General features: G+C 46.5%; 1 protein-coding gene across 1 annotated transcript; it reads right to left on the reverse strand.

Moving 5' to 3' along the window:
* Positions 1-1,899: 1,899 nt before the first annotated feature.
* On the reverse strand, positions 1,900-26,066 carry LOC149372711 (uncharacterized). Its single transcript, XM_089582451.1, has 5 exons — positions 25,937-26,066; positions 15,201-15,461; positions 13,470-13,650; positions 11,503-12,101; positions 1,900-2,298 (listed from the first exon to the last, which is right to left on the reverse strand). Exons 2-5 carry the CDS (start codon positions 15,450-15,452, stop codon positions 1,900-1,902), a joined length of 1,431 nt encoding a protein of 476 aa, XP_089438577.1. The 5' UTR covers positions 15,453-15,461; positions 25,937-26,066.

Genomic DNA, 26,066 nt, shown 5'->3' on the forward strand with positions numbered 1-26,066 from the left:
CAGCGGTGGCTCAGAGGTTCCGGCGCTCGGCTGCTGACCCGAAAGACGCGGTTTGGATTCTGGCCGCGGCGTCCGAATTTCGATGAAGGTGAAATTCTAGAAGCCCGTGTACTGTGTGATGTTGGTGTATGTTAATTAAAGAACCCCAGGGGGTCGATATTTCCGGAGCCCTTCACTACGGCGTCCCTCATAGCCTGGGTTGCTTCGGGACGTTAAACCCCAATAAACATATAAAAACACAAGTTTCTAATGTTCGGAATATTCAGTTGTCTGCTCAACAATTACCGATATTCGCACCCCTGGTACCTATATTACAGTTGCCTTCCAGAAATCCTCATTAAGGCACGCATGCCCAAACGCGTAGGATTAAAAGTTGACGAATGTGTATTTGGTCAAGAATTTTTTCTCCCAATTCGGAGAGGAAGTGTGACTTTCGGGTCACTCCCTCGACCACCAATACCTGCGATGTAAGCGTCCTTCTGAGCAGAGCTAAATGACTTTGTGCGTGAAAGCATCCTTCATCCAAGAATGACTCATGACAGCTAGGGTCTGTGTCATGGAGAGTAGTGATAACACAGTGCGTGATAACAAGTGATGGCCAGTCTTACACTTTTGTATCCGGTGTCCCGCATTATGGTAACACTTTGCAAAGAACGGAGTACCCAAGCCCAAAGAAACCATATCAGGAGTGTTGAGAGTCGCGTGGTCTAGTCTGCAGCATTTTTCGTTTTTCCAAAATTAATGAGTAAAAAATATTTAGCTAACATTTTTATTTATTGTCTTCAGGAACAAAGCGTTAATTCAGCACTTGTAGATCTTGAAAAACAACTGGCTGGAATGCTTGCATCAAGGTAGCGCTGGCGTAACGTAGCTTTTTTTTATCGCCTATAAAAGATAACTCGCGCGGTACAATAGCTTACACGTGACAGCGGTGCTGCTTCGGTGCCCCAGGATGCGTCTCAGGGGAAAAAAATGGCTTCCTGGAGCCCTTACCCCGAAGGATCTTAGTGGGTGCACTGCGTGAGAGATCTGTACCACCAACTGGTAATGTGGTAGATTTTTTTTTTAAAGAACAGCCAATAAAGCTGCACAAATGGTACCTTGATACGAACATTGCAGCCAGCCGTTTTTCAAAACGGCCTACGAGTTTTAATTACACTTTTCATTCAGTCAGTACTCAAATAGTAAGTTAACTGCACTGTATAAATTGACTGTGGAGAATGAAAAAATGCCACATACAAGGCCACGCGACTCTCAACAGCATTCAGTTGTCGTCACGGGGCTTAGGCACCCCGTCTTTTTTTTAAGGACTTGGTTATTTTTGGCTAGTAGACCAGGAATTGTGGCAATAGCTTTGAGAACTTGGCCGGTGATTTTCTTTGACTATCTGTAGCATCATATATCTGAAGCGTCAGAGCAAGTAAATAGAGGCAAAGCATGCACACACACTAGCACCGAGCAGGAAGCTTCACATGTACAGTGCACTGGAAGGTGTGAATGTCGATCAAGGTTTTGCAATTCCATTTATTACGATATCAAAGCATTGAAATTCCTAATCAATCACGCCATTTTCTACTGCTTACTATTAAAATAAAGTTGTTTAGATCTTTCGTGTTCTAGTTGCCATAGCGTGAAAAGTCTTATAGAATTCGAGAGTTAATATTCTCCAGTTAGTACTCAACACGATTTCAGTAACGATAAACGTGCAACGCAGCCGTTTTTATCAATTTATTTTTCCTTGATCCTTTGTGGTTCTTCGTGTGCGCATCCGTTCTAATCCTCAGTGTTACGAGGTACTGTCTGAGAACATAAAAAAAATTTAGGGTTCGAAATATTGAAGAAAAATAATTCCCCTAAAAACACCCCAATGTCTCAGGCACGGAGCAGTGAGCAGTTTACTCACGTTTGAACGGCAGTTAGCATTCCCTCGAAGGCCTCCGCAAAGCCCAGCACGACCTCTTCGCGCGTCGACGTCTTGGCGGGACCGGATGAGGACGCAGTCCACGCAGAGCATGCGAACGCGCCGAAGTCGTCGCACGGGTCTATGCTCTCGTTCAACCTCTCGGCAAAGAGGCTGGCGTGCCAGAGACAGTCGGACGTCTGGCAGGGCCGAGGACCTGTGCCGGGCTTGTCACTACCGTCGGTGGGGCGCAGCAGCGTGTAGGCGATCATCGCCAGGGCCAGCAGGAGCATGACGGCCGCGGCAACCAACGGCCACCTAGAGGCCGGGGAGATGGTTGACGTCCTCATCCTATGTGGCGAAGGCGAGAGTGACATCGTTGACCACGGCGACAGCACCTGCATTTGCACGGAAGAAGCCTTCAACCTTTGTTTGTTGCAGGTTCGGTAAGGCTCTCTTATGATCCAGCCCAGGTCATGATATTTGCTTTGACGAAGAAAGCGGGCACAGCCGAGTCCAGATCTATTGAATCCGGATATTTCGAGTTATTGGCTACATCGAACACAGATTTCCACCTTGAAAATCTTGCCTAAAAGCATAAGAAAGCTGCGCCATCTATGCAGCTCCAATTATGCTTGTCATTCCACATAAAAAAATGCGCACCTCGCCCCTGCATTTGGCGCTTCTCCTAAGAGAACTCTTCGAAAACGTTTTTCGAGCAGAGACGGGTCGGCTCTGCGGCCCTGTGCACTTGCTGGCAGCGTTCGCAGCGTGAGAGGAAGTGAACCTGGGGTGTTCTTCAAGGTGGCCTTCAGAGTCTTTTGCACTTAATTTTCGCGCCGCCTCGCTGTAACGCGGTCAAGCCGACCTATCATGTTGTGAAGGTGTAGGTTGCGCAACTACGGGGCAAACCATGAAGAAAGACGCAGAGACACACACAAGCGCACTAACAACTTGTTGTTAGTGCGCTTGTGTGTGTCTGTCTTTTTTCGTGGTTTGCCCCGTAGTTGCGCAACCTACACCTTCACAACATCATGTACCAACTAGGCCCAACGGAAGTTTTATTCAAGCCGACCTAGCCAAGACTAGCCGCACGGCTATCGCATGGCGTGCTTTGCTCAGTTTGCTGCAGGCGTTGTTACGGAAACCAACTGTGTCTTAGTTCTGAGCCATAATTGTAATCATTGCGTGGCGGTGTCACGTTGTGGCGACAACGCCGTGTACAATGGACGAGCGGAGTGGCGTAAAATTTGATGTCTTCATTGGGCGTACTTGCGCCCACAATGAAATGATCAGCTCGGTGGCGGCCGTAGCAACAAGCGTGCTCGGCGGTCGTCGAATAGAATGAGTGCCACTCTTGGCCGCTCTTGACAGGGTCTTAATTTCTAAATTTAGTTTTAAGGTGTGAAAGCAAGTGCAGCAACCTGGATGGATGGATGGCAAACTTTATTAAGCAAGTGAGTTTGGACCGTACAAGGTCTCAGGGCCACCGCACAGCCCTCACATTACGCGCATGTGTCCAGGCCACGTAGGGCCATGGCACTGGCACCCCGGTTCACACAGCGAAGTTGCGCGTCCGGGTCCTGCGACGCAAGGAGGGCCTCCCATTCCTCCCATGTACCGATGGCGGGCTGTCCCTGCGGGGGAGGATCGGCAGGGCAGCCGAAGAGGATGTGGTCTAGGGTGGCGTGCGGTTCTCCGCAGAGAGTGCACTCTGGGGAAACATGGCGGAAGTGGGATAGAAGCTGAGGGGTAGGAAGAGTTCGGGTCTGGAGTCGCCTCCAGAGGATTTGTTGGGAGTGGGATAGGCGGGGGTGGGGAGGGGGATAGAGTCGACGGGCAAGGCGTGCTTGTTGAGTTAGTTCTGAGAACGTGTGTGCCCGCTCCCTCGAGAAATGCCGGCTGGGGTCGCCATTTGCCCGGCAACCTGGAGCAATATGGAAGCAGCTGCGGGTGGCGGCGATCATATGAGGTAAGCCTGGTCCCCTCTCGCGTCAAGAACAAAATGATAAAGCCTAGTGTCGGTGGCTTTCAGCGTGACCAAACTAAAAATACTAAGGTTCGTGACACTGGCAGCAGTATTAGACACTTTAGGATATGGAGTGGCTGGTTCCAAAACGCTGTCGGCTACAGATGTTCAGTTTGGTTTTACCGGGTTTAACGTCCCAAAGTGACTGCTGCTATGAGGGACGCCGTAGTGGAGGGCTCCGGAAATTTCGGCCACCTGGGGTTCTTTATTGGGCACTGACATCGCACAGTACACGGGCCTCTAGCATTTCGCCTCCATCGAAGCGCAACCGTCGCAGTCGAGGTCCAACCCGCGTGTTTTGAGTCAGCAGCCGAAATCATAACCACTAAGCCACTACGGCTGGGATATTAAATAGACAGAGGTATGTGTTAGTTTTCAGCTGGCTCCAGCGAACCGACTGCTTCCTGCTTAGTGTTGAGCGACGTGAAGGATACGTCCAGTGGACACTTTCCACGGTGCTCCAGTATGTCTACGCATTATTTATTTATTTATTTATTTATCATCATACCCACAGCGCCATTGGCTGGCATTACAGTGGGGGGGTAGAAGAAAAAGTACACAAATGCCACCGCGTGCAGGTGGTTACAAAAAAAAAGATAACAATGAGATAGAAAGAACACGGAATTATTATACACAAAAAAATGTCACAGCATGGAAGAAAATGAATCATTTGATAATATGGACACTACTTCCTCAGGCAGCTTGTTCCATTCCGAAACCGTTTTGGGGAAAAAAGACATTTTAAAAAGGTCAGTCCGGCACCTGTATTCTTTAACTTTAAGTGAATTATCTCTACGTAAAGACACGTAATCAGGGTTGGCTATATATTTGGTTCTGTCTATTCCAGTTCTAGAATGAAATATATTATGAAATAATTTTAAACGCAGTACTTTCCTACGTTTTTGAAGTGAGTCCCAACCCAAAGATTTTTTCGCGCTCGTTACACTAAAATATCGCCCATAGTTATTGAAAACAAAACGAACGGCCAAATTCTGAACTCTTTCTAGCTTTTGAACGTCAAGCAAGGTTTTCGGATCCCAGACAGTGCAAGCATACTCAAGTATGCTTCTAACGTTTGTATTATACAGCAGTTCTTTAGTCTTTAAAGGGAAAAGTTTAGCGTTACGTCGCAGGAAACCTAAAACACGACAGGCTTTGGCAGTAACGAAATGCACGTGACGATGCCAAGACATTGAACTTGTTAAATATACACCAAGATATTTAAATTCCAACACTGAAAGCAGTCTGCTATTATTTATGTTATAAGTGAAAATATGGGGAACCTTCTTTTTAGTGAAACACATATGTACAGATTTTTGTAAGTTAATATGCATTCTCCAGCTCTCACACCACTGGGCCACTTTACACAAATCCTGTTGTAATGCATCGCAGTCACTTTGATCGTTAATAATTCTATACAATACACAATCGTCCGCAAAAAGACGCATGTATGAAGAAATACCTGAAAAGATGTCATTCATGTAAATTATGAACAGTAATGGGCCCAAGACGGATCCCTGAGGCACCCCTGATGTTACAGCCACCTCATGCGATTGTTTCCCGTTGACAACAACACATTGACGCCTAACGCTCAAATATTCTTTTATCCACCTAATAACGTTCTCATTTATGTTGTACCAGTATAATTTTTGTATTAATAAGGAATGTGATACAACGTCAAAGGCCTTCTTAAAATCTAGAAAAATACAGTCAACAGAATATCCCTTATCTAAAGCACTTGACAGGTCATGTACAAATTCGGTAAGCTGGGTGACACACGAGTAACCACTGCGAAAGCCATGTTGATTAGTATTTAATAATGAATGTATACTAAGATGATTCATAATACTAGTATAAAACACATGCTCTAAAACTTTGCATAATACACTGGTCAAGGACACTGGTCGATAATTTGAAACAACATTCCTAGGTCCCGATTTATGTATAGGTACAACATTAGCAAGCCTCCATTCATCAGGCAAGGAGCCTTCCTGTAATGACTTTGTGAAAAGAATTTGAAGGTACCTTGACAACGCAAAAGCGCAAGAAGAGAGCAGGATCGTGGGTAAGCCGTCCGGACCGGTGGCACTGTTATCTTTTAAGCGTTCTAAGAGCGACACAATTCCTCGCTGATCAAATTCAATGTTCTCCATGGGTTCCGTACAGTTCAAGGCAAGGCGAAAATCGGCAGGGCTATTGCTGTCCTCAGCAGAAAAAACTGAGCTGAAAAACGTGTTAAAGCACTTGGCTTTCTCCAGATTATCATGAACGATACTTCCGTTGTGATCGAGTGGCGGGATAGACAATTCATCCTTTCTGTTTTTTTTTATGTACTGCCAAAATTCTTTAGGGCGATCCTGGATACGCATGTCGAAAGACTGAAAGTAGGTAAATTTAGCCTCTTTGACCGAAGCATTCATATCCTTTGTAATCTTTTTTAACTGATCCATGTTATCTTCCGACGGATTTCTTTTGAAGCGCGCATATAGTTGTTGCCTCTTTTCAACGACTCTGCGCAGCGCTTTTGTGAACCATGGCTTGCTTTTGCTGCGACGTTTCGTCATCACCCATGACGGCACATGCTGCTCACGCAAATCAAAAAGTTTGGCTGTCAGTGTGCGCCACAGCTCATCAACGCTGAGTGAATCAGACAATGTTTCGTACACATCGACATAGGATTCAAGTGCCCGGGCTATCTCGGGGAAATTTGCCTTTCGGTAACTGTAAATGCGCCGATTGCCACAGTCTTCAAGTTTAACATACTGAAAGTTCATTTCCGCTAAAACACAACTGTGATCACTGATACCGGGCACTACAAGGGTAGAACAAGCTGCCGATGGTTGGTTAGTGAATAATAAATCCAAAACATTGTTGCCACGGGTTGGCTGCAGCACTAATTGGGATAAGCTAAATGAATTGCACAGATTTAACAATTCTTTGCCTACTGCGGAATTGGCTCTAGACGGAAGACATCCTGAGCTCCAGTCTAATTCAGGAATGTTAAAGTCACCTCCAACAACTAAACAGTCTGTTTTAACAGTTTCAATCATATCAGTTAGGTCGCTGATGGGTTCAAGCTGATTTCCAGGTGGCCTGTAAAACGAGCAAACTGATAGTAATTTACCATTTAAAAGTCTAATTTGAGCCCATACTGCCTCACATGTCCCAACATCAATTTCCATCTTACGAGAACTAACTAAGACGTCCACCAGTATAAATACGCCTCCTCCGTGCCTGTCTCGATCTTTTCGATAGCTGATATAGTTACTCGGAAAAACTTCGCTATCGCTAACATCCCCATCCAGCCATGATTCACATCCGATCACAACGGAAGGTCTCGCCATGTCAATTAGACCATGTAGCTTGTCCACTTTATTCTTAATACTTCTGCAGTTTAGTACTAGAATCGACAAAACAGAGTGATCCGGCTTAACTTGTCAAGAGGCTCGAACTACCTGCCCCTGAGATTCGTCGTAAATGTACTTGACATTATTCAAGTAAAGGACATCGTATTTCAGATGTGCTTTGCCATTGGGTCCCTTGCAAGTTTTGGCGTAGTCCCATAGCATTTTCCTCTTGTTTCGTACTGGTTCAGAGAAGTCCTCTGAAATGCTAGTAGAACTTCCTTTCAATTTCTTCGCATTTGACAGAACAGCCTCTTTCTCTTTGAATGAACTAAAATTAACAATTATTGGGCGAGTTCCTTCTGAACGGAACCGTCCGAGGCGATGGGCTCTTTCGATTCTGGGGTCTATTCCCAGAGTAGATCTACACAAATCTAGGACAAGTTTTTCAGAAATTGGTTGTGACTCGCGTTCATCCTCGTCCTTAATTCCATAAAAGAGCAGATTGCATCGTCGAGATCGATTTTCAAGATCGTCCACTTTCTTCATCAGAGTCTGCCACTCGGAACGCTGTCTTTCACTACTCGCCCTACAGTCCTCGACAGCGGCCCTCATTTCCTCAAGACCTACAATCTTTGCTTCTAAATTGGCCATACGGGCATTCAGATCCGACATAGCTGTTTTGTTTTCATCCTGATAACTCTCGATAGTTGCAAGTTTTTCCTTAATTTCTGTCTGGCCTTGCAAAAGCTGCTGCAGGATTGCATCGCTAGGTCCTGGGTTAACTTCTATGTCGCCGCACAAAACCAGAAGCAAAAGGTAAAACGCAGCTCTTCGAAATAAAGAAAAACGACACCTTCTGCGTAACATGGGTCTGTGTGCTACAGAATGAGAAGAAACGCATGCATACAATACAGGGGGTGGAACCGGCAAAGCATACACTAAACATATATTGAAATATGTGTCACTAACCTGCGTGAAAAGCAGTAAATGCGTGAGCGGCAACGCCATTTCGGTATCGCCGGTTCCACGCCCCAACGATGAAGTGACGATTCCCGCCTTTTGTAGAGTGTAGTGGCACGGGCTGTAAAACCATGGTGGGTTGACTGGCACCGCACAATGTCCAAAATCGGCTGCGAGGCACACACAATCGTTGAAGTCGACCGTGGTTAGCACAGGTGAAAGCTTGGTGAAGGAACCAGTATCCAGCGTAGACGAATCATGCACAGCAGACAATTCCTCGGCATGAAAGCAGTGACTTGAATAACCAGCGATGAATACCTGCGTGAAAAGCAGTAAATGCGTGAGCGGCAACGCCATTTCGGTATCGCCGGTTCCACGCCCCAACGATGAAGTGACGATTCCCGCCTTTTGTAGAGTGTAGTGGCACGGGCTGTAAAACCATGGTGGGTTGACTGGCACCGCACAATGTCCAAAATCGGCTGCGAGGCACACACAATCGTTGAAGTCGACCGTGGTTAGCACAGGTGAAAGCTTGGTGAAGGAACCAGTATCCAGCGTAGACGAATCATGCACAGCAGACAATTCCTCGGCATGAAAGCAGTGACTTGAATAACCAGCGATGAATACCTGCGTGAAAAGCAGTAAATGCGTGAGCGGCAACGCCATTTCGGTATCGCGGTTCCACGCCCACAGGGCCTCGTCAGGGTCCGCCTCGCCAACAGCTGCTCAGTTGGAGTAACCTCGAGCTGCTGCATTGGCAGCCTGATTTCCGGTGATCCCGGCGTGTCCTGGTGCCATTATTATGACGTGAAGTTTATGCTTGGCGCTTCCTTGGCAGATGACATGTAGAGCCTTCTAATTCTACCGCTGGTGTAATTTCATTATGCAACTTGTTAATCTGCTAAAGTTGCGAGGGATTCTTCACTTCTGTTACCGTCGAGGACTGCGAAAGAGATGGCAGCCTCTTCTCAATCTCAAGGGCTCTCCTCCAACGACTGTGCTACCAAGATAGCACCAAATACATCATAGAGAGCCGATATACCGGACGCCATCAGGAGCTCCTACACCGTCTCCCTCATCCCTTGCACATGCGCCCACACCTGTGTAAAGCTAGACGAGAAGCACGTTCCAGAGCTATCGAACGAAGTGGTGCAGGCACCCAGACCTAGTAATGTAGACGTAGCCTCCTATCCCGACAACATAAAAATGGCGGCTGTGCCACCCTGAGAGGTTGCTCTGCTAATGACCCAGAAGAGGCTACAAAGAGCAAGAGAAGTTCTTCATTCATTCTTTCTTCTACGGCTTCGGTTAGAGGAAGCAGGTTACGCCTAGCGACACTTAGTGAGAGATACGCTGCCAGCGCCGGCAAGCGGCCTGGCACAGCAGGAATGACATCACTAACGTGGGCACAATGGACTCTTGCTTCTAGGTTCGAGATAGGCTCATCTAGTGCATCGCGATACGATTCTCTGTGGGTGTCAGTAAAATTAGGCCTGACATGAGCCCGAAGTTCTCGCAGGCCACATTCAGAATTTCTGGGCAAGCCAAATTTTCAACGGGAAGTTGTGTATTAACGAAATGTTCCCTCAGACTAAGATTGCATCATAGCAATCGATTTATCCGCAGATCCCTCCTGTGGACGTTTGTAATTTTCTGCTACTTACTGTCAACAACGTACCCCACTAGTTTTCTATGGCAGTCTTAACTACTCGCTGCTAGCTCAGAAAAAACTTTAAAAGCAAGATTTTGTTACGCCTCGGACCATTAGACCATTCCCATTTAAATCTTCATAACGGTACCTTATAATATTCTTCAGTTGCCTCACAATGAAAAGTGATGTCCCAGAAAGCTGGACGTGAGAAGCGGAGTAGTTTCACAGTTACACAACAAACAAAAGCCTTCCAGAGATTTCCCTGAGCCCACGGATTCAGAGACAAGAAGCCCTATATGTACCGTAGTGGCCTGTAGCACAACGATGTGCCCGTGGAAAGTTGACCGCTTTGCAAACGGCACATCCTTAGCCAACATCTTATAACCACGTTTTGCTTTTCAGCATGCAGACGGAAGCGTATAGGAAGCTTGATGCTAATATTTTGCAGGGTAACAACAACACTCCTTGTCTCTTCTTACCGTTTGGCCTTCAGGGGTACCGTAAGGGTTCCGCTATACCTCAAAGGCGAACTACGTGTCGCGAAGACTTTTGATCGAGAGTTCAGTTACGAGCCCACGTGCATCCCATGCCCGCTAGGTGACACCACTGGGTACATAATAGCTTTAGGTTGGAACATACTGCAAAGCTGTGGAGAAACAGAGCAAAAATTTACGGACCAGAAGAAAGGAAGCACTTTTCCTGTTTATTTTTTTTTCTAGTCCGTCGTTTTCTTGCGCTATTTGACCTGTATGAATCTCTACCAACGCGTCCAACTCAATGTTTCGCTGATAATAAACACGAATACGACCGCAGGGCTGTTAACTCTAGAAACATGTCCGTGCTGACTTGGATCACCTCAACACAGCTGTTTTCGAGAACGTCCACTTCCCGACCTTCAGGGATAATGCGTGATCAATGCGATTCATGCGGCAGATTATGCGTATACCATTGGTGCCCCCCCCCCCCCATACCCCTGGAGATGGCTGGTAGTGGGATGCAGCCAATCACCGCGTAATACATCATCATCATCATCATCAGCTTGACAACGCCCACTGCAGGGCAAAGGCCTCTCCCATGTCTCTTCAATTAACACTGTTCTTTGCCACTTGCGGCCACCGTATCCCCGCAATCTTCTTAATGTCATTGGCCCACCTAAACTTCTGCCGCCCTCTGATACGCTTGCCTTCTCTTGGAATCCATTCCGTTACCCTCAAGGACCAGCGGTTATCTTACCATCGCATTAGCTGCCCTGCCCAAGCCCATTTCTTCGTCGTGATTTTGATTAGGATGTCATGAACACCATTTTGCACCCTCACCTACTCCGCCTGATCCAATCCAGCAATGTGCCTTGCCGTACACCCTCGGCCCTCCTCCAACCCATCCCTCGCCACCCGTCGCCTTTCACCGACTTGGCCTCTCTCTTTCTCTACCATTCTCTAACCTCTCTTCCCTCCTCTCCTCCGAAAGTAGATGGGGGAATTCTCTGTCTCCCTCTCAACATTTTCTCCACGTCATGGCGGCTTCACACGCCAACGCCAGGCACCCTTTTGTGCAATGGGAAGTCTAGCGCTAACGCGTTAAAAAGAAAATCTTCCAATATATGAGGAACAAGTACCTTCAATGTGACAGATCCGAAGTGCGCTCTCCTCCTGAACGGCTCGACCAATCTCTCCATGAGGGACGGGAGAGTAGCCATTTCCCGCAGGCCCGTTTCCGGTTGTTGGTCCGTAGTAGAGGACAGTGGACCAGTGTAGCCTATTGGTGGCGACGGACACGAGACAGTGTTTAGCGTTAGCATGCCGTCTGCAGCGCGATCGACGGACTTTCTATTGGCCAGACAGTTGTCACCGTTCTCGTGTAGGAGTCGCTTTGGGTTCTCGGGTTGTCTCCTAATCTTGGCGACTATCGGTGCTTCGGTAGCCTTCTTGGCGGCCTGCGGTGCGCTAGAGTCCCGGAGGGCACTTGTCGACTGGGAAAGGCCTTTGTGGGAAGTTTCGGACGGACTAGATGGCGTGAGACCTGCGGAGACATGCACGAGGTCTTCGAAGCTATGCGGCGTTCGGGATGCCGTCGACTCGTGGGTCGTCGACTGCGCTCCCGAAGCTGGGGCAGCTGGAGGTTCTGAATGCGCTCCCGTGGCCTGAGGTGTGCGTACGCCCTCCGCTCTGGCCCCTTCAGCACCGGGTGCTGGCGATTCGGTACGCTGAGCGTCATCTACCAAAAAAAAACGAGAAATTTATAAAATCAGGCTGTTTGTAAGTAAATGGTGCATTCACTAGCGGAAAGCTTCAGCTACGCATTCATCGAGGTTTACAAGGTGGCGCAATACTAAAAGACTATAAAAAAACGCACAATGTGCAACATGGAGCGTTGATCAAAGAAGCGTGCACCACTAGCTCGCGCCGAGGGCGTCAATATTGCACAAAATGCATGGCGCCATGTACAGAGTCTACAGAAAGCCACGCATCGCGAGCAGGAAAAGGAAAGCAAAAATGAGAGATTGTTTACAACATTCGTATGCAGCGCGAAAGCATGGCGAATCCCTATATGCCGATTTGGGATCCAAGTTGCTCTCGGACAGACAAATGATTTTGGAGGGCTCCGAACCTCCTGATTAGTGCTTCCGCACTATAAGCATCAAGGGACCTTCAGGGTACGCGTTACAGCGTTAACGGCTCCCTTCAGCGGCCCGGGGCCCTCTATGCGTATCACTTCCCCTACGTTGTGCCTACACGCTCATATATGCGGAACTGGTTATTGTCTACTTTGCATTCAAAGATAGCGCGGAGTCCTCATACCACTGTCACAGTTGTGCAGCGCTTAAGCTATGCGCCACTGCCCCGTTTGGCGGCTGTTTCAGGCACAACCACAGGTGGGGCTTATGCGACTCACATTGCTCTCCCCGAACAAGCTCTCACGACCAATCATTATTTTAACTGCCACCTGCCAGTTTGGTCACATTCGGGTGGGAAGGTTGTGATGATATCACAAGATCGCGTGACTTGAGTGTCACGAACGCCACCTGCTTTTTCAGTCACAATGCGAACACCAACGCCGGTTTTTGCGCAGAACGTGAGTCTTAACTCTATCACGTTAATAATTATGTTAATGCAGAGAAGCGTTCTGGGGCTCGCGCTCCAGAATTCACATGGACAGAATTATGAATTAGGGCTGACGCTCACCTGTAGAAAAATAAAGTTGACCTTGACGGCAGATAAGAGCACACATGCCTTTCTAAGCGTAAGTAAGCTGTATGTATTCATTCCCACCTATGTTGTATACATTGCACAGATGGCCACGTAGGTGACAGGAAAGGTTATCCATGCGATACGGGTAAGCTCGAAAGAAGCGGAAGATGAGGAATACATAGATTGCTATGGCAGCTCCCTAAAGAAGACGAGAAAGTTCTGAGGAAAGGCGGGGTGATCCTTCACCAAGTGCGATATTAAATGGTAACCAGTCACCAAGCACTATAGGTGGAAGGGTGTTTAGGCAGCAGTTGCACCCAGCGTGCCACGGATATATCTGCAATTTTCTCTTTCTGCGGAAGGACGCTGATTTAACTTTGGTACACTTCAGTACCTGGAGGAGAGACAGTTGAGCAGGACGCAGGAGTCTGCGTGGCCGTCTTGCTCGAAGTAGAGTGCGGTGAACCGCACTCGGCGGCTTTGACGTTCTTGGGGGAGGGCTGCAGGACCGGCCCCAGACTGGACGGCTTCAATACAGCCTCGTATTCTTTGGCCCATGTTTCTGCGCCTCTTTCCTGCGGTCAACATGTGTGAGGAAAATTAACGACTTGCTAATGGCAAAGACATGCTACGTGCGTCATATGACCAGAATTGAGTTTTTTTCTTTTCATAAAGGCGCATTTTTGTTATCAAGCATCATTATGATTTATCTTCTCATCGCTATGCTTCCCTACTAAGGTTCGCTGAACGTACGTTGGACGTGATAAGGTGGCAGTGAAGAACTGTTGCCGACACCAGGCAGCCCTATTGATCCCCAAAGAAACCTACAGCCGTAGTCACAAACATCACAGGTAATAGGATGAGATCTGGAGAATAGGCTGGATATACGCGCTTTACTGAGAGGTATGCACAGATCGGCTTCGGGTGGTAATACACGAAGCGTCCGTGGATTACCACGAACTTTTAATTGATGAACGTCGTTTTTTGCGTGTGTGCACAAGCGCGCTACGAATCTCCTACCCCTAAGGCTGCACTTCATTCCTGCGAGACACGGCAATAACAGTGACTGTGGCTCAAGCAGGACTATAGGATCTTGGCTGGAAATTGGATTCTGGACTGAGGACTCCATTGAAGAAGACACCATGAATTCATGTTGAATAATATTTATTTCTTACTTCAAAGAGCGAAAACCACGACGGAAACGAGAACCCAAATCCTCTGGATATATAACTCTTTTACATTATGAATGGCTTCAGCAAATGTAAGCTCGTAAACTCTGAGCCCCCCAAAATTGTTCGCAGTAGACTAGAAGTTGAGAACACCACCAGAGGGCTTCCAGACCTCGCAACTGGCTCACGAGCAACGTTAACGACACATTAGATGCCATTTTGTTTTTTTTGTGTGTGTTTGGGGGGGGGGGGGGTGGGGGGAGGGATATGCCAGCACTGTCGACAATCGGCTTATTTACCTCTTGTGTTTCATATGCGAACCGAATTTGTGTAGCGGTGAAGCAGAACTAAGCTATAGCTTCCGGCGCCCGTAAAAGTTCCAGGCACCGTATGTCACATTTACGCACGTTATATCGTGCTTATCGTTTAACCAAATCGCGCTAATATCTTTCCGGCGCCTAGTGCGGAGATCCAATGGAGCCGCTATGGTGCGTGCGGAAGTGGACTTCAGGTTTTAGGGTCAATGGGGAGATCGTAATTGGCAGCAACATAAATATAGCGGTCGACAAAAACCATGCAGCAGAAAAGCTCAGCACGCTACCCAGAACCAGAAATCGGCGAAAAGCGACTGACTGCTTCACGTTGTTCTCGTCAGGAGTGGTTAGCCTTTGGAGACAGTGTGGCTGATGTGCCTTCGCAGTTGACCATAAGTGACTAATGCATTTTAAGGGACTAACGGTTGTGGTAGCGCAGTTAGTTCCTAAAGGCCTTATTCCTGTAGCACTTTCATTCCTGTGTCCCTCTGAAGGGATACGAGCCACATCGGCCAATAGGTCTCGTGGTTCGTTCCCAGTACTCGTTACTCACTCTGTCATAAGTGAAACGGCGCGAAAGAAGAAGCCCGAAGGCGAAACGAAGAAGGGGCGGGACAGCAAAAAGGTCTGCTCGTCACTCACCGGATGCAGTTCTTGGCCGGTGGTAGGGGACGGCCTGGTGACGTTGGCGCCTGCCTGGACGTGGGCTGAATCTCGGAAGAAACGTGGAAGTTGGCGGCCTGCCTTCCTGGAGCCACCGGGCTTGCTGGATCTCGACCGGCGCTTCTTCGATCGCTCCGGTGATGCCACCCCACCGGCCGGCATCTCCTTGCTGCCCTGCCCCGATGGAGTAGGTGAAGGGCTCGTCTGTCCTTTGACGGCATTGGTCTGCATGGCCGAGGCCTGAGAAGTAAGGACAAAAAAAGACGTGCTGCTCTGACGGCGGCGGCTTCTTCTCTGGAGCTCGCCCTGGCTCGTGGCACGCGAAGCTAGGGGCACGTGTCGCGCACTCTTCCGAGTTTTCTTCTACATCTGGCAGCGGTAGCTGAGCAGTGCCGCGCGTACTCGAACGTAATTCTAGTCCCTCAATTATAAGTTTAGTGGCCTGCTGCACGGCGCTCTTTTTAATGGCACTCACGTGTATCCATTGTCCATTGGTCACAAGATTGCAAGTCGTAGGTTCGGATCCCACTGGCGGCGTGCGGTTGTCATTTCCTCCCCATTATTTTAAATTCTGCCTTGCCTGAAATGATTATCCAACTAATTGCCCACAGCATGCCCGCAGTTAACAATATCATCGTAAATAAACACAACACTGCTATTTGATCTCCTCGGTTTCAATGTCCTTTTACTTTCGTGTGCAAGATGGTATGACTTCCTGGTGAAGGCTGATTACCACAAAGAAGTACTGTATGCGGCGATTCCAGCTTTTGTCCCTAGCGTTGATTTATTCGCCTTTGTATGTGTTTGGCTGCTTCAATGCTATGGTTTCTTCGCTGTGTAAACAAACGTATTTTGTTTGTTTTACTTCATGCCAACCCTAAAACTCTGCGTTTAGGTTAAAGACGGGGAGTCCATATTAGAAGTACTCATTAAGAACGGCTCAGAAGACGAGCAAGAGGTTGATTTTTAGAGTTCATTTCAGCTCGGCGAGACGCATGATAAGGCCGACGCAGGCAAGCAGCTTTTACCCGAAAGGCACACTCAATAGGAATACAAACCTTCATGCCTCAACAGGCCATATATAGAGAGAGGATCCGTTGTTCTTTTACTAAAGCGCTGATAGTAGTGTGTTAGTTCGGGCTTGGATTCAGGTATGCAACAACCAACTGGTCGGCAGAATGGACGCAGCGTTTTTGTACTTAAGCGCCATTTCAATGGGGCCGTGAATAAAAAGTGAAGAGTGGAATTTTGTGAACCAAAGTCGTAAGTCAGTCATATGTCACAAAAATTCAGGGGGAACTTTGACTGTCTAAAGTGCGTAGAGGCGAAAGCGTTTTCCGCACCACTTTGACTGCCCTTGTGGCACTGGTGGCGTCACATATAATTGAGTACTAATTACTAAGTGATGACAAATCACTAATTAATAATTAATTACTGTTTAATGCCTAAATACTAATTAACTGCTAATTAGTGGCGCTTAAGCTTCGCCTTAGGAGTGGAACGCGACAGCGTGTTGTAGCGTTGCCAGGGGGTCCACGGAACGCCACCACCCGTTCGGCGCGATGCCTTGCCCTTTGAACGCAACGATTTTTGAGGAAAGGAAATGGCGCAGTAATTCTGTGTCATCTCGGTGGACACCTGAACCGCACCGTAGAGGAAGGGAGAAAGTGGGAGTGAAAGAAGAAAGACGAAGAGGCGTCGTAATGAAGAAACTGAAAATTGTATTTGTGGAAAGGAAATTACGCAGGTCTGACATATCTCGGTGGACACCCGTCAAAATTCAGGGGCCACTTTTTTGACCTAAAGTGTGGTCACTGATGTCTGGTTAAGATGTTAAGCTTCGCCTCTAAGAGTGGAACGCGACAGCGTCTTCCAACGCTGCCAGGGAGTCCATTGAACGCCATCGCCCATTCGGTTCTACCAGCGGTTCTACGCTTCGCTCGCCGGTAAATTGGTTTTTGAGGAAAGGAAATGTATGTGTCTCTCATATCTCGGCGGACACCTAAACCTCGCCGGAAGGGAAGGGAGCAGGATGGGAGTGAGCGAAGACACCGTATTCACTAGACGCGCCTTTGTTCATTCCTAATCGTCGAGCTGGCATGGCGGAGTGGATAGCATGCTCGTCTCGCACGCCATAGACAGGGGTTCGATTCCCGAGCTAGACCAATTTCCGAATCGGTCGTATTTACTTATATGGCCTGACTAGAAAAGTTAAGTAGGCTAATTGGGTAATTAAGCAATTAACTAAGCTAAGTCCCACTTACTTGGATCATCACTATACGATCCCTTCAATTGGTTGCATGGTTACTAGCCAAAGTACAGTTGGCCCCGTTTGAAATTCGCGCAGTGTGACGTCACGACCGTTTCGTCCAATTGAAAAGCGTGACATTTCTGTCGACAACTGCTGCTTACAACGATAAGACATTAAAGGCTTCCGCCTTAATACATGCCATACTGTTTGCTACCGAGCACAGACAAAATCCTGGCGGCAAGACTGCCTTTCGCGGCGACATGTTTTGACACTAGGGCTTGGACAAGCTTGCCTTAATAAATGACCTCCAGATTGATCGAATACTTAACTTGCGGAGACAAGAGGCGATCGTAAAGCAGCAGTGTGTAACTGGATTTTCGTTGCGGGAAAAAGAAGACAGCTGGGAAAGAAAACGACATGACTGCCTTTTAGAGCAGAACGCGCAGAATTCCAACAGCTGATGCAAAAAGCACAATATGGACTGCGCAGAGGTGAGAGCGAACAGCATGATGAGAAGGAATAGCGTAAAGTAAGGCATTAAATAATGGGTTTCGGTTCATGGGCTTTTAACGTCCCAACGCTACTCAGGCTATGAGAGACGCCGTAGTGAAGGGCTCCGGAAATTTCGACCACCTGGGGTTCTTTACCATGCACTGACATCGCACAGTACACTGGCCTTCAGAATTTCGCCTCCATGGAAACTGACCGCCGCGGCCGGGGTAGAATCCGCGTTTTACGGGTCAGCAGCTGAGCGCCGTTACCTCTGAGCGACCGCGGCGGCTGCATTAAATACTAATGGTGGAGAGAAAAACTTATTGCTACCACAATGACTTCCATCACGACGCAGCAGTGTTTTCTAGGACGTTTTTAAGGCTTTGAACGTTGTTGTTGTTGGACTTAAAATAGATGGCAGACTAAAAATTGATGGCACGTCTTTGGTTTGGTTTGTTAGGGTCTAACGTCTTAAAGCAACTCAGGCTATAATGGACGCCGTAGTGAAGGGCTCCGGAAATTTCGACAACCTGGGGTTCATTAACGTGCACTGACATTGTAAAGCACAAGGGCCTCTAGAATTTCGCCTCCATCGAAATTCGGCCGCCGCGGCTGGGATCGAACCCGCGTCTTTAGGGTCAGCAGCCGAGTGCGCTAACCACCGAGCCACCGCGGCCGGTTTGGTGGCACGTATTGCACTGGCTGATCGGCCGAGAATTGAAATGGAATGATTTCTATTTACTTGTATATTTACGTGGCCGAAAAAAAAAGAAGTACATAAATGCAGATGAACGCACGCGAGCGTGCAGCACCTGTGGCTTCTAATTCTAGTAGAGCATGGCCTGAAAAGAAAAAGATTAAACTGCACTTAATAATGATTTAAATAATTTGAAAAGAAACAATATTGACAGAAATTATAGTGTAAGATTAACAAAGCAGTCAATGAGATTCCGAGAAGAAATTTTGAACGGCGGAACCAACGGATGTGCGGCTGAACCCGAATGTGGCGGTCACAAATGACGGCCACATTTGCGGTCAAATGTGGCGGGCTGCTCAAACTATATGGCCAAGATGCTGCGAGGGCTCTTGCAACAAACTTCTTCTCAAAGAGCTGGAGCTATGGCAATAGTGCCAAAAAATGACCTATATATTCGGGTTCTCGACAAAATGCGCGAAGGGAAGAAAGCGCAAATCCGGACCTGTGTAGACCTGTGCAACCTCGTCAGAGATACTTCAATCTGCCGAGATCGACATATTTCCTGCTCTAGGAATATCAAAAATGTTGATAATCCGCTGATGTCAAAAGTACAGATCTAGTTCATCGAAGTGCGTTATTAAGCGCGCAAAACACAGCGCTGTTAACATAGGTTATTATCACCGCCTGAGATATTCGTGTAGCTGGAAATTTTGACGATCTCGGCAGCTTGAAGTCACTCTGACGAGGTTTCGCTGGCGCTTGTTTCTCACCTCTTCCTGTCTCCTCAAGTGTTCTCCAGAGGAGTGTACTTGGCCCCTTACAGTTCTTAGTTTATGTAAATGATATAGTTTCTGCCATTAACCCCAGTGTTTTGATTGGTCTCGTTGCTGGCGATTGCATGCTATAAAACTGATCCTCTCACCCTAGGATCAAGCCTTGCTAAATACTGGTGTTAAAAATGTTAATGGAGGCGATAGCAGGAAAATTGTGATTAATTTAGATAAAACAGTATTTATGTCCATAACAAGACAGAAAATGCCACTGAGGTTTGACTATATAAATATCAGACCTAGCTATTTCTGAAAAAACATGTTACAGATAGTTAGGTGTTATTATTAATTCACAGCTTATTTGGACGGACCATATTAGTTATATAACGTGATGTGCAAAAAAATACTAAGGCCTCCTCAGACATGAACTGAAAGGGGCACCTAGTATTGTTAAGAAATTAGCTTATATAAAACCTTTTAGGGTGAAGCCCGAATATGCAGACATAGTCTGGAATCTGTACACAAAAACAGACATTTTAGTACATGAAAAAAAAAAGGACGGAGACGTGCAGTGCGTTCTATTTAAAATTAGTTCCGAAACACTCTCCGTCTGGTCTAACGGTAGTCAATCAAATACAACTCCTCCACATCCAATGCATAAATTCTCAACTCAACCTTCTTCATTCACCGGTAAATAGAAAATTTGGAATCTCACCGCAAACTTACGCCACGCACTCTGTAACTCAGAAAACCAGAGACAAGCATAATTACACTTTCGCCTCCTACTTTGCATGGGCTAACCAATATAAATATTTATATTCTCCGCGCACTACAACAGACGAATTCATTGCCTCAAGGGGTGTTACAAAATGAAAGGTTTGGAGATGCTCTTGAAATCATTGTGTAAACACTGTGTTTCTGTTTCATGCTGCTGATGATCTGTTTACTTGCAGTTTGTATTGTAACCATTGTATTTTATTGAACTATATAATTTTTTAACGTCAGCAATATGATTCTTATTAGTTCTTGACCATCCTGACTGTACCATATGAGCTCTGCAGTAATCTGTAAACAAATAAATAAAAATAAATGTGACCACCCGTAGGAGTCGTCGCGTGGTGGCGCTGGCAGAAATCGAAACTGACTGCAGCAAAGGGCTCGTAATTGATTAGTTACGCTACGCTCTGACATTCCAGTGTGTGTTCATGATTATATATTTTGATAGCAGGGGTCTTTGAAGGCAGAAAAGAAACCCGGCAAGCAAAATCATTGCGCCTGTACCCCTTAAGCAACTTGTAGAGCTGACAGAGAACAAATGTTGAGTTCATCGACGAAGAAGAGGAGGATTAGTATCGTCCTTCCTGCATGGAAGAAAGTCTGCAGTCGAACACACGGAGATGGAGAGCTGGCTCACAACTGTATTGGAAACACGCAGCTTTTATAGCTTCCGCGAGGTACAGGAAACGCGTCAAGCACAAATGGAAACAATGGTGAAGGGGAGGCGGGGGATGAAAAAAGAGACGAAAGAAAAAAGAAATAAAACAGAATCGATTACAACTTGAAAAGGCAATCCCCTAATGTGGATGCAGGTGTTAGGAAGGAGGGAACCACAAATAATAAAAGGGGGGGGGGGCGGAAAATTTTTTCCCCCACCACCTCATGGCTTTATTAGAAAGGCAGGGTAGTGCCCCTCGAAGTGTGGCTCATTACCCTATGTCGGTGACAAGCGCGAAGCGCTTGACGGCTGCACAGCGAGGAGGCAACATTTCGGGAGAAATTAGTAGGAACGGGGGTCACCAGGAATGCGCACAATACCTTGCAAAATCCCGCTGAGAAAAGGGTTATGGCAGCTGATTACAAATTTCGGTGACAAGCGTGAAGCGCTTGGCAGCTGCACAGCGAGGAGGCAACACTTCAGGAGAAAGTAGGAGGGATGGGGTTCCGTGGGAATGTCAAAGAAACATCTCCGAAAAAAAGAAAAAAAAGAAAAAACGCTACTGCACAAGAATTTACGAATCCCTCCGTGAGATGAAAAAATTTCTCCACTCCCTGCAACCTGCAGTGCAATCTCTGCATCAGACATAAACATCAGTTCACCCCTTTCAGGCTCATGTTACTCTACTTTAACATTCGCTAAACCCATACCTAACAATGTAGTAAATCTTTCCTCGATAACTTTATCACATGATAAATGCATGGTGCTGTGAAAGGGCCTTAACTTCTGCTCCACCAGCGGCACATTTAATGAATTTCACCTTTATAAAGATAGAAAAAATTTATCCCGAAACCTTAGAGTGCGAGAATACTACTACGATCGCCCCCAAAAATCTGATCCTGGTCCAAACTTCCATTTATCACCTATTAGACACTACTTTCGCAGCGCGATAAGTGTCTGGATTTATATATAAAGGCGGTGCGAAGAGACATCCTATCGGAATTTCAAAACGGTGCTCTTATCGCCCTAATCTTACAATGCTAGAACGCAATGTATTGCAGGCTCTCAGCAGCCGACCTGACATTGTAATAAAACCAGCGGATAAAGGTGGAGCTACCATAGTTACGGAACAAAAGGACTACCTTGATGAGGCACAAAGGCAACTAAGCGAATCCTCATTTTACAAGGCTATCCCTATCGACACCACGCCAGAGTACAAGAAGAAGGTTTCAGAATATATTCTAAGTCTGACAAAAAAAGAAGAAAATTGATGACAGGATCGCACAAGCCCTAATTCCGTTACATTCATGTCCAGGACGCTGTTATCTTCTTCCAAAAATTCATAAAGAAAACAATCCAGGAAAACCAATCGTCTCTGTCATTGGAACCATTACTGAAAATATCTCGAGTTTTGTCGACTGCCTGATCAGAGATATCCCTCCTTTATATCCCTCCTATGTTAAGGACATCACCCATTTTTTGAGCGAAATTCTTGACTAATTCCAAATTATTCCCTTCTGGTGACCCTGGACGTCGCTTCACTATACACCAACATACCGCATGCTGATGGCATCAAAGCAGTCGTCTCTGCTTATGAGCGCTTAGAATCCAAACAACCGGTTGCCGGCAACACGCTTACAGAGCTGTTAAAACTGATACTCGAGTTAAATAACTTTGAGTTTGATGGCCAGCACTGCGTGCAAATAAGCGGAACGTCAATAAGAACAAAAATTGGCCCAAATTACGCTAATATATTCATGGCCGTACTTGAGACAGAATTCCTCAATAGTTCTCCAACCGTTATTTTACAGAAGATTCACAGATGACATATTCGTGATCTGGACACACGGGGAGGAAAAACTCACGAAGTTAATTTATAACTTCAACAACGCTCACACTAACATTTTGTTTTCATCTTCATACTCAGCCTCGTCATGGAATTTTCTTGATGGCCAGGTGACCATCACGGGAAACAAACTTGAGACAACAGTTTACCGAAAACCCACGGACCCACATCAGTACTTACACTTCCAGAGCAGTCACACCCGATATTGTAAAACCTCCATCGCTTACAGTCAGTCCCTACGTTTCCGTAGCATTTGCTCAAAACATGGCGACTTTGAATCAAACTGCGAGCAACTCCGGGCAGACCTAGCACGTCGGAAACACCCATTGTCAGTTATCGACGATTCAGTCAATAAATGCCGAGAAGCAGCTACTCCCGGACTCTCAAGACAATCTTGTCCTTACACATTCAGTATCGATCCCCATTGTTAATGCATTTCTTACGAAACACCAGAACACCCTTCTACAGAGTGAAAGGATGAAAGAAGTTATCCCTGCTCCCCCACGCGTTGTGCATAGGCGTTCAAGGAACATCCTTGACATGATAACATCGTCTACAATCGGCAACTGTAGCTTCAGAGGATCTGCGCCATGCAATAAACCTAGGTGTAAACTCTGTCCGATGATGGAAACAACTACAAGCGCCAAAAGCACAGCGTCATCCTTCTCATTCCAGATAAAAGGTAACTTCTCATGCGACAACGCCAATGTTGTCTACCTCCTGGAATGTGGCACCTGTAAAGCTCAGTACGTGGGACAAACAGTTACACCATTCAGAATTCGTATCAATATTCACAGATCACATGCGCGGACACAGCGAAATCTCCCACTTTCAAAACACATAAACAACCTTGGGCATCCATTCGATAACTTTAAGGCTATTGTACTTCAATCGGGTTTCAAAACACATTATGACCGCGAGAGCTGTGAATCATACCTGATTCACAAATTTAACACATTTTCAAGCGGCATGAACGAAACAGTAGGCCGGCTATCATGCTTACACCATTAATAGAGTAGCAAATAATTATCTAAGACTGACAGAACGGCTGGCAGAAAGCATAGCAATCATTGCGCTTCTTTTTTTTTTCCATGTCGCTTGTATTTTCAAGTATTTTGGTGTTAGTGGTTTTCTCTCTAATTTTCTTTTTTTATGTTTTTAATTATTTTTTTGTACTGTATTGTTATGCATTGTTGTGCATTGTCACGCATTTCTGTCCTGCGCGCGCTCACGCGCAGTGAAAAGTTACATTTGTTTAACACTGAATAGTCCTGCAGTTCCACTTGTTTTACGGTACATTGTACTTGCGATTGACTGCAGTTCGTTTCTGATATTGTATTTGTATTCAGCATTGTCTCTTTTTTCCTTTCCTTTTTTTATGTTTTCTTTTTTTCTGTGCATTGAGTGCTTGTGTAAGGATTCATTAGAGACTTGTGGTTTTTCCTAAAGACATACGTTGTATCGTGTTGTGCTGCCGCAACCCTTCTCCGTGTGGGATTTTGCAAATTGTTGTGCAGTAGCGTTTTTTCTTTTTTCTTTTGCGGAGGTGTTTTTTTTACATTTCTGCGGACCCCTATCCCTACTACTTTCTCCTGAAGTGTTGTCTCCTGGCTGTGCAGCTGCCAAGCGCTTCACTCCAGTCGCCGAAATGCGTAATAAGCTGCCACAACCCTTTTCTGAGTGGGATTTTGCAAGGGCTTGTGCAGTCGCATTTTTTTTTCTTTTCGGAGGTGTTTCTTTGGCATTCCTGTTGACCCCTATTCCTAATTTCTCCTGAAATGTTGCCTCCTGGCTGTGCAGCTGTCAAGCTTCGCGCTTGTCACCGACATGGCGTAATGAGCGACACCTCAAGAGTCATGAGGTGGTGGAGAAATTTTCCTCACCCCCCCCCCCCCCCCCCCCCTTTTGCTGCCGTTCACTCCTTCCGAACACCTGTATCCACGCAGCGATTTTTCAAGGTGTGACCGATTATGTTTTCTTATCGTCTCTTTTTTCACCCTGCTTATAGCTCATCTCGTAAATCAATAACCTTCACTACAGTATTCAGCAACGGAATAAGGCAGCATCACTTGCGACAGCTTACTCAAGTACACAGCGGTCCTCTTATACTTCAGCATTTGAGCCCATTCTGAACAAGGGAATCAAGGCCTACAGTGCGCCAAAGCCTATTGCAGCCTTTATTTGCCGCGAGCGCTCCATCGCGCTGAGCTTTGTTCACATCAGAAAAGAGGATTGAATAGCCAGAAAGCTGCAAGCCACAACACATTGCGTGAAAAGTACAGAGCACAAATGATGTTTCACGTACTCGGGCATTTAGGTATACCCTAATGGGTGGCTCTCCAGAAGTAAAAAATCCAAGGTAACTGCTTATGATTTCGCTCTGCCAGCCCGGGGTCGCGATTCAGTGATTGCAAAGGCAATGAATTTTCACCGACCGTGCGCGCAACAGTGACGCGACAATAAGTGTGCGTAATTCACAGACTAGTGGGCACCATTTACTAGTTTTGCAGCCGCGAAATGGGGAAACTGGTGACGATCAGCACTGCGCAGTGTGCTATTTATCTTTCTTAGCACTCTCCTAAGCTTCAATACAGTCAGTTCTCTTGAAGATGTGCTTCGTACAGCCTGAAGTAATATGGGCTGCTATTGAACAGCCCTCCGCCACTGCAGCCGACGGCACTCGGGAGGTTACGCACGAACACTGGGGTAGTTCACAACAGCAGTCAGTTAATTGAGGTTCGGAGCAAAGTAACTGGAGGCATTGGTCTACTAGTGACCGGTAGAGTTTGTAGTAGTAGTCAGCGTGGTATACCCCTACTAAAGCCTCTAACGCTCTACGATATCAAAAATTGTTAACACTCCGCACTCAATAGCAACACACTCCTCTAGCAATGTTTCTCGCACGCGTTGATTATGTTCAGCCCATTTCACGAGTTAAAACAGTTATTACGTAAAAACAACTCATACGAAGCTACAGCATACTACCTTTCAGACTTTCAAAGGCGGACAATAGAATATATATATAAGAAAAAAAAACGCGCCACCGGATACATGTAGAGGAGGTGACAAGCATTCCTATAAAGTTGCCATCACCAAAATGAAAAGTTTCAACACGATGCATCACACGTAATCAAGTATCAACGGGTAATCTGCGGAAAACCACACAAATATAAGAAAGGGTTCTGCAATGTTCAACATTTCATCTAAATGACATTTTTCCTAACCTGTCATTCAAACATCCAGTAGATCGATGGATGTGGAAACAACGTTGAAAAAGTTTGTCGTTTCCTGCGGAGTAAACGTGCACGTCCGTTGCAGTTGTCAGCGTTGACCAAAGGCCCGGTGGTAGACAAC

This window comes from Amblyomma mixtum, chromosome 1 (genome assembly GCF_055824585.1).
Source record: "Amblyomma mixtum isolate Tamu chromosome 1, ASM5582458v1, whole genome shotgun sequence".
NCBI classification, from domain to species: Eukaryota; Metazoa; Arthropoda; class Arachnida; order Ixodida; family Ixodidae; genus Amblyomma; species Amblyomma mixtum.

Bases quoted from the DNA above. Each gene is read 5' to 3' on its own strand.
- LOC149372711 (XM_089582451.1), bottom strand. From the start codon at position 15,452: ATGCAGACCAATGCCGTCAAAGGACAGACGAGCCCTTCACCTACTCCA. The intron at 12,102-13,469 runs GTACTGAAGTGT...TTTTTTTGGTAG, and splicing joins CTCAACTGTCTCTCCTCCAG to ATGACGCTCAGCGTACCGAA. The intron at 2,299-11,502 runs GTACTTGTTCCT...GTGCAAATGCAG, and splicing joins TCGGATCTGTCACATTGAAG to GTGCTGTCGCCGTGGTCAAC.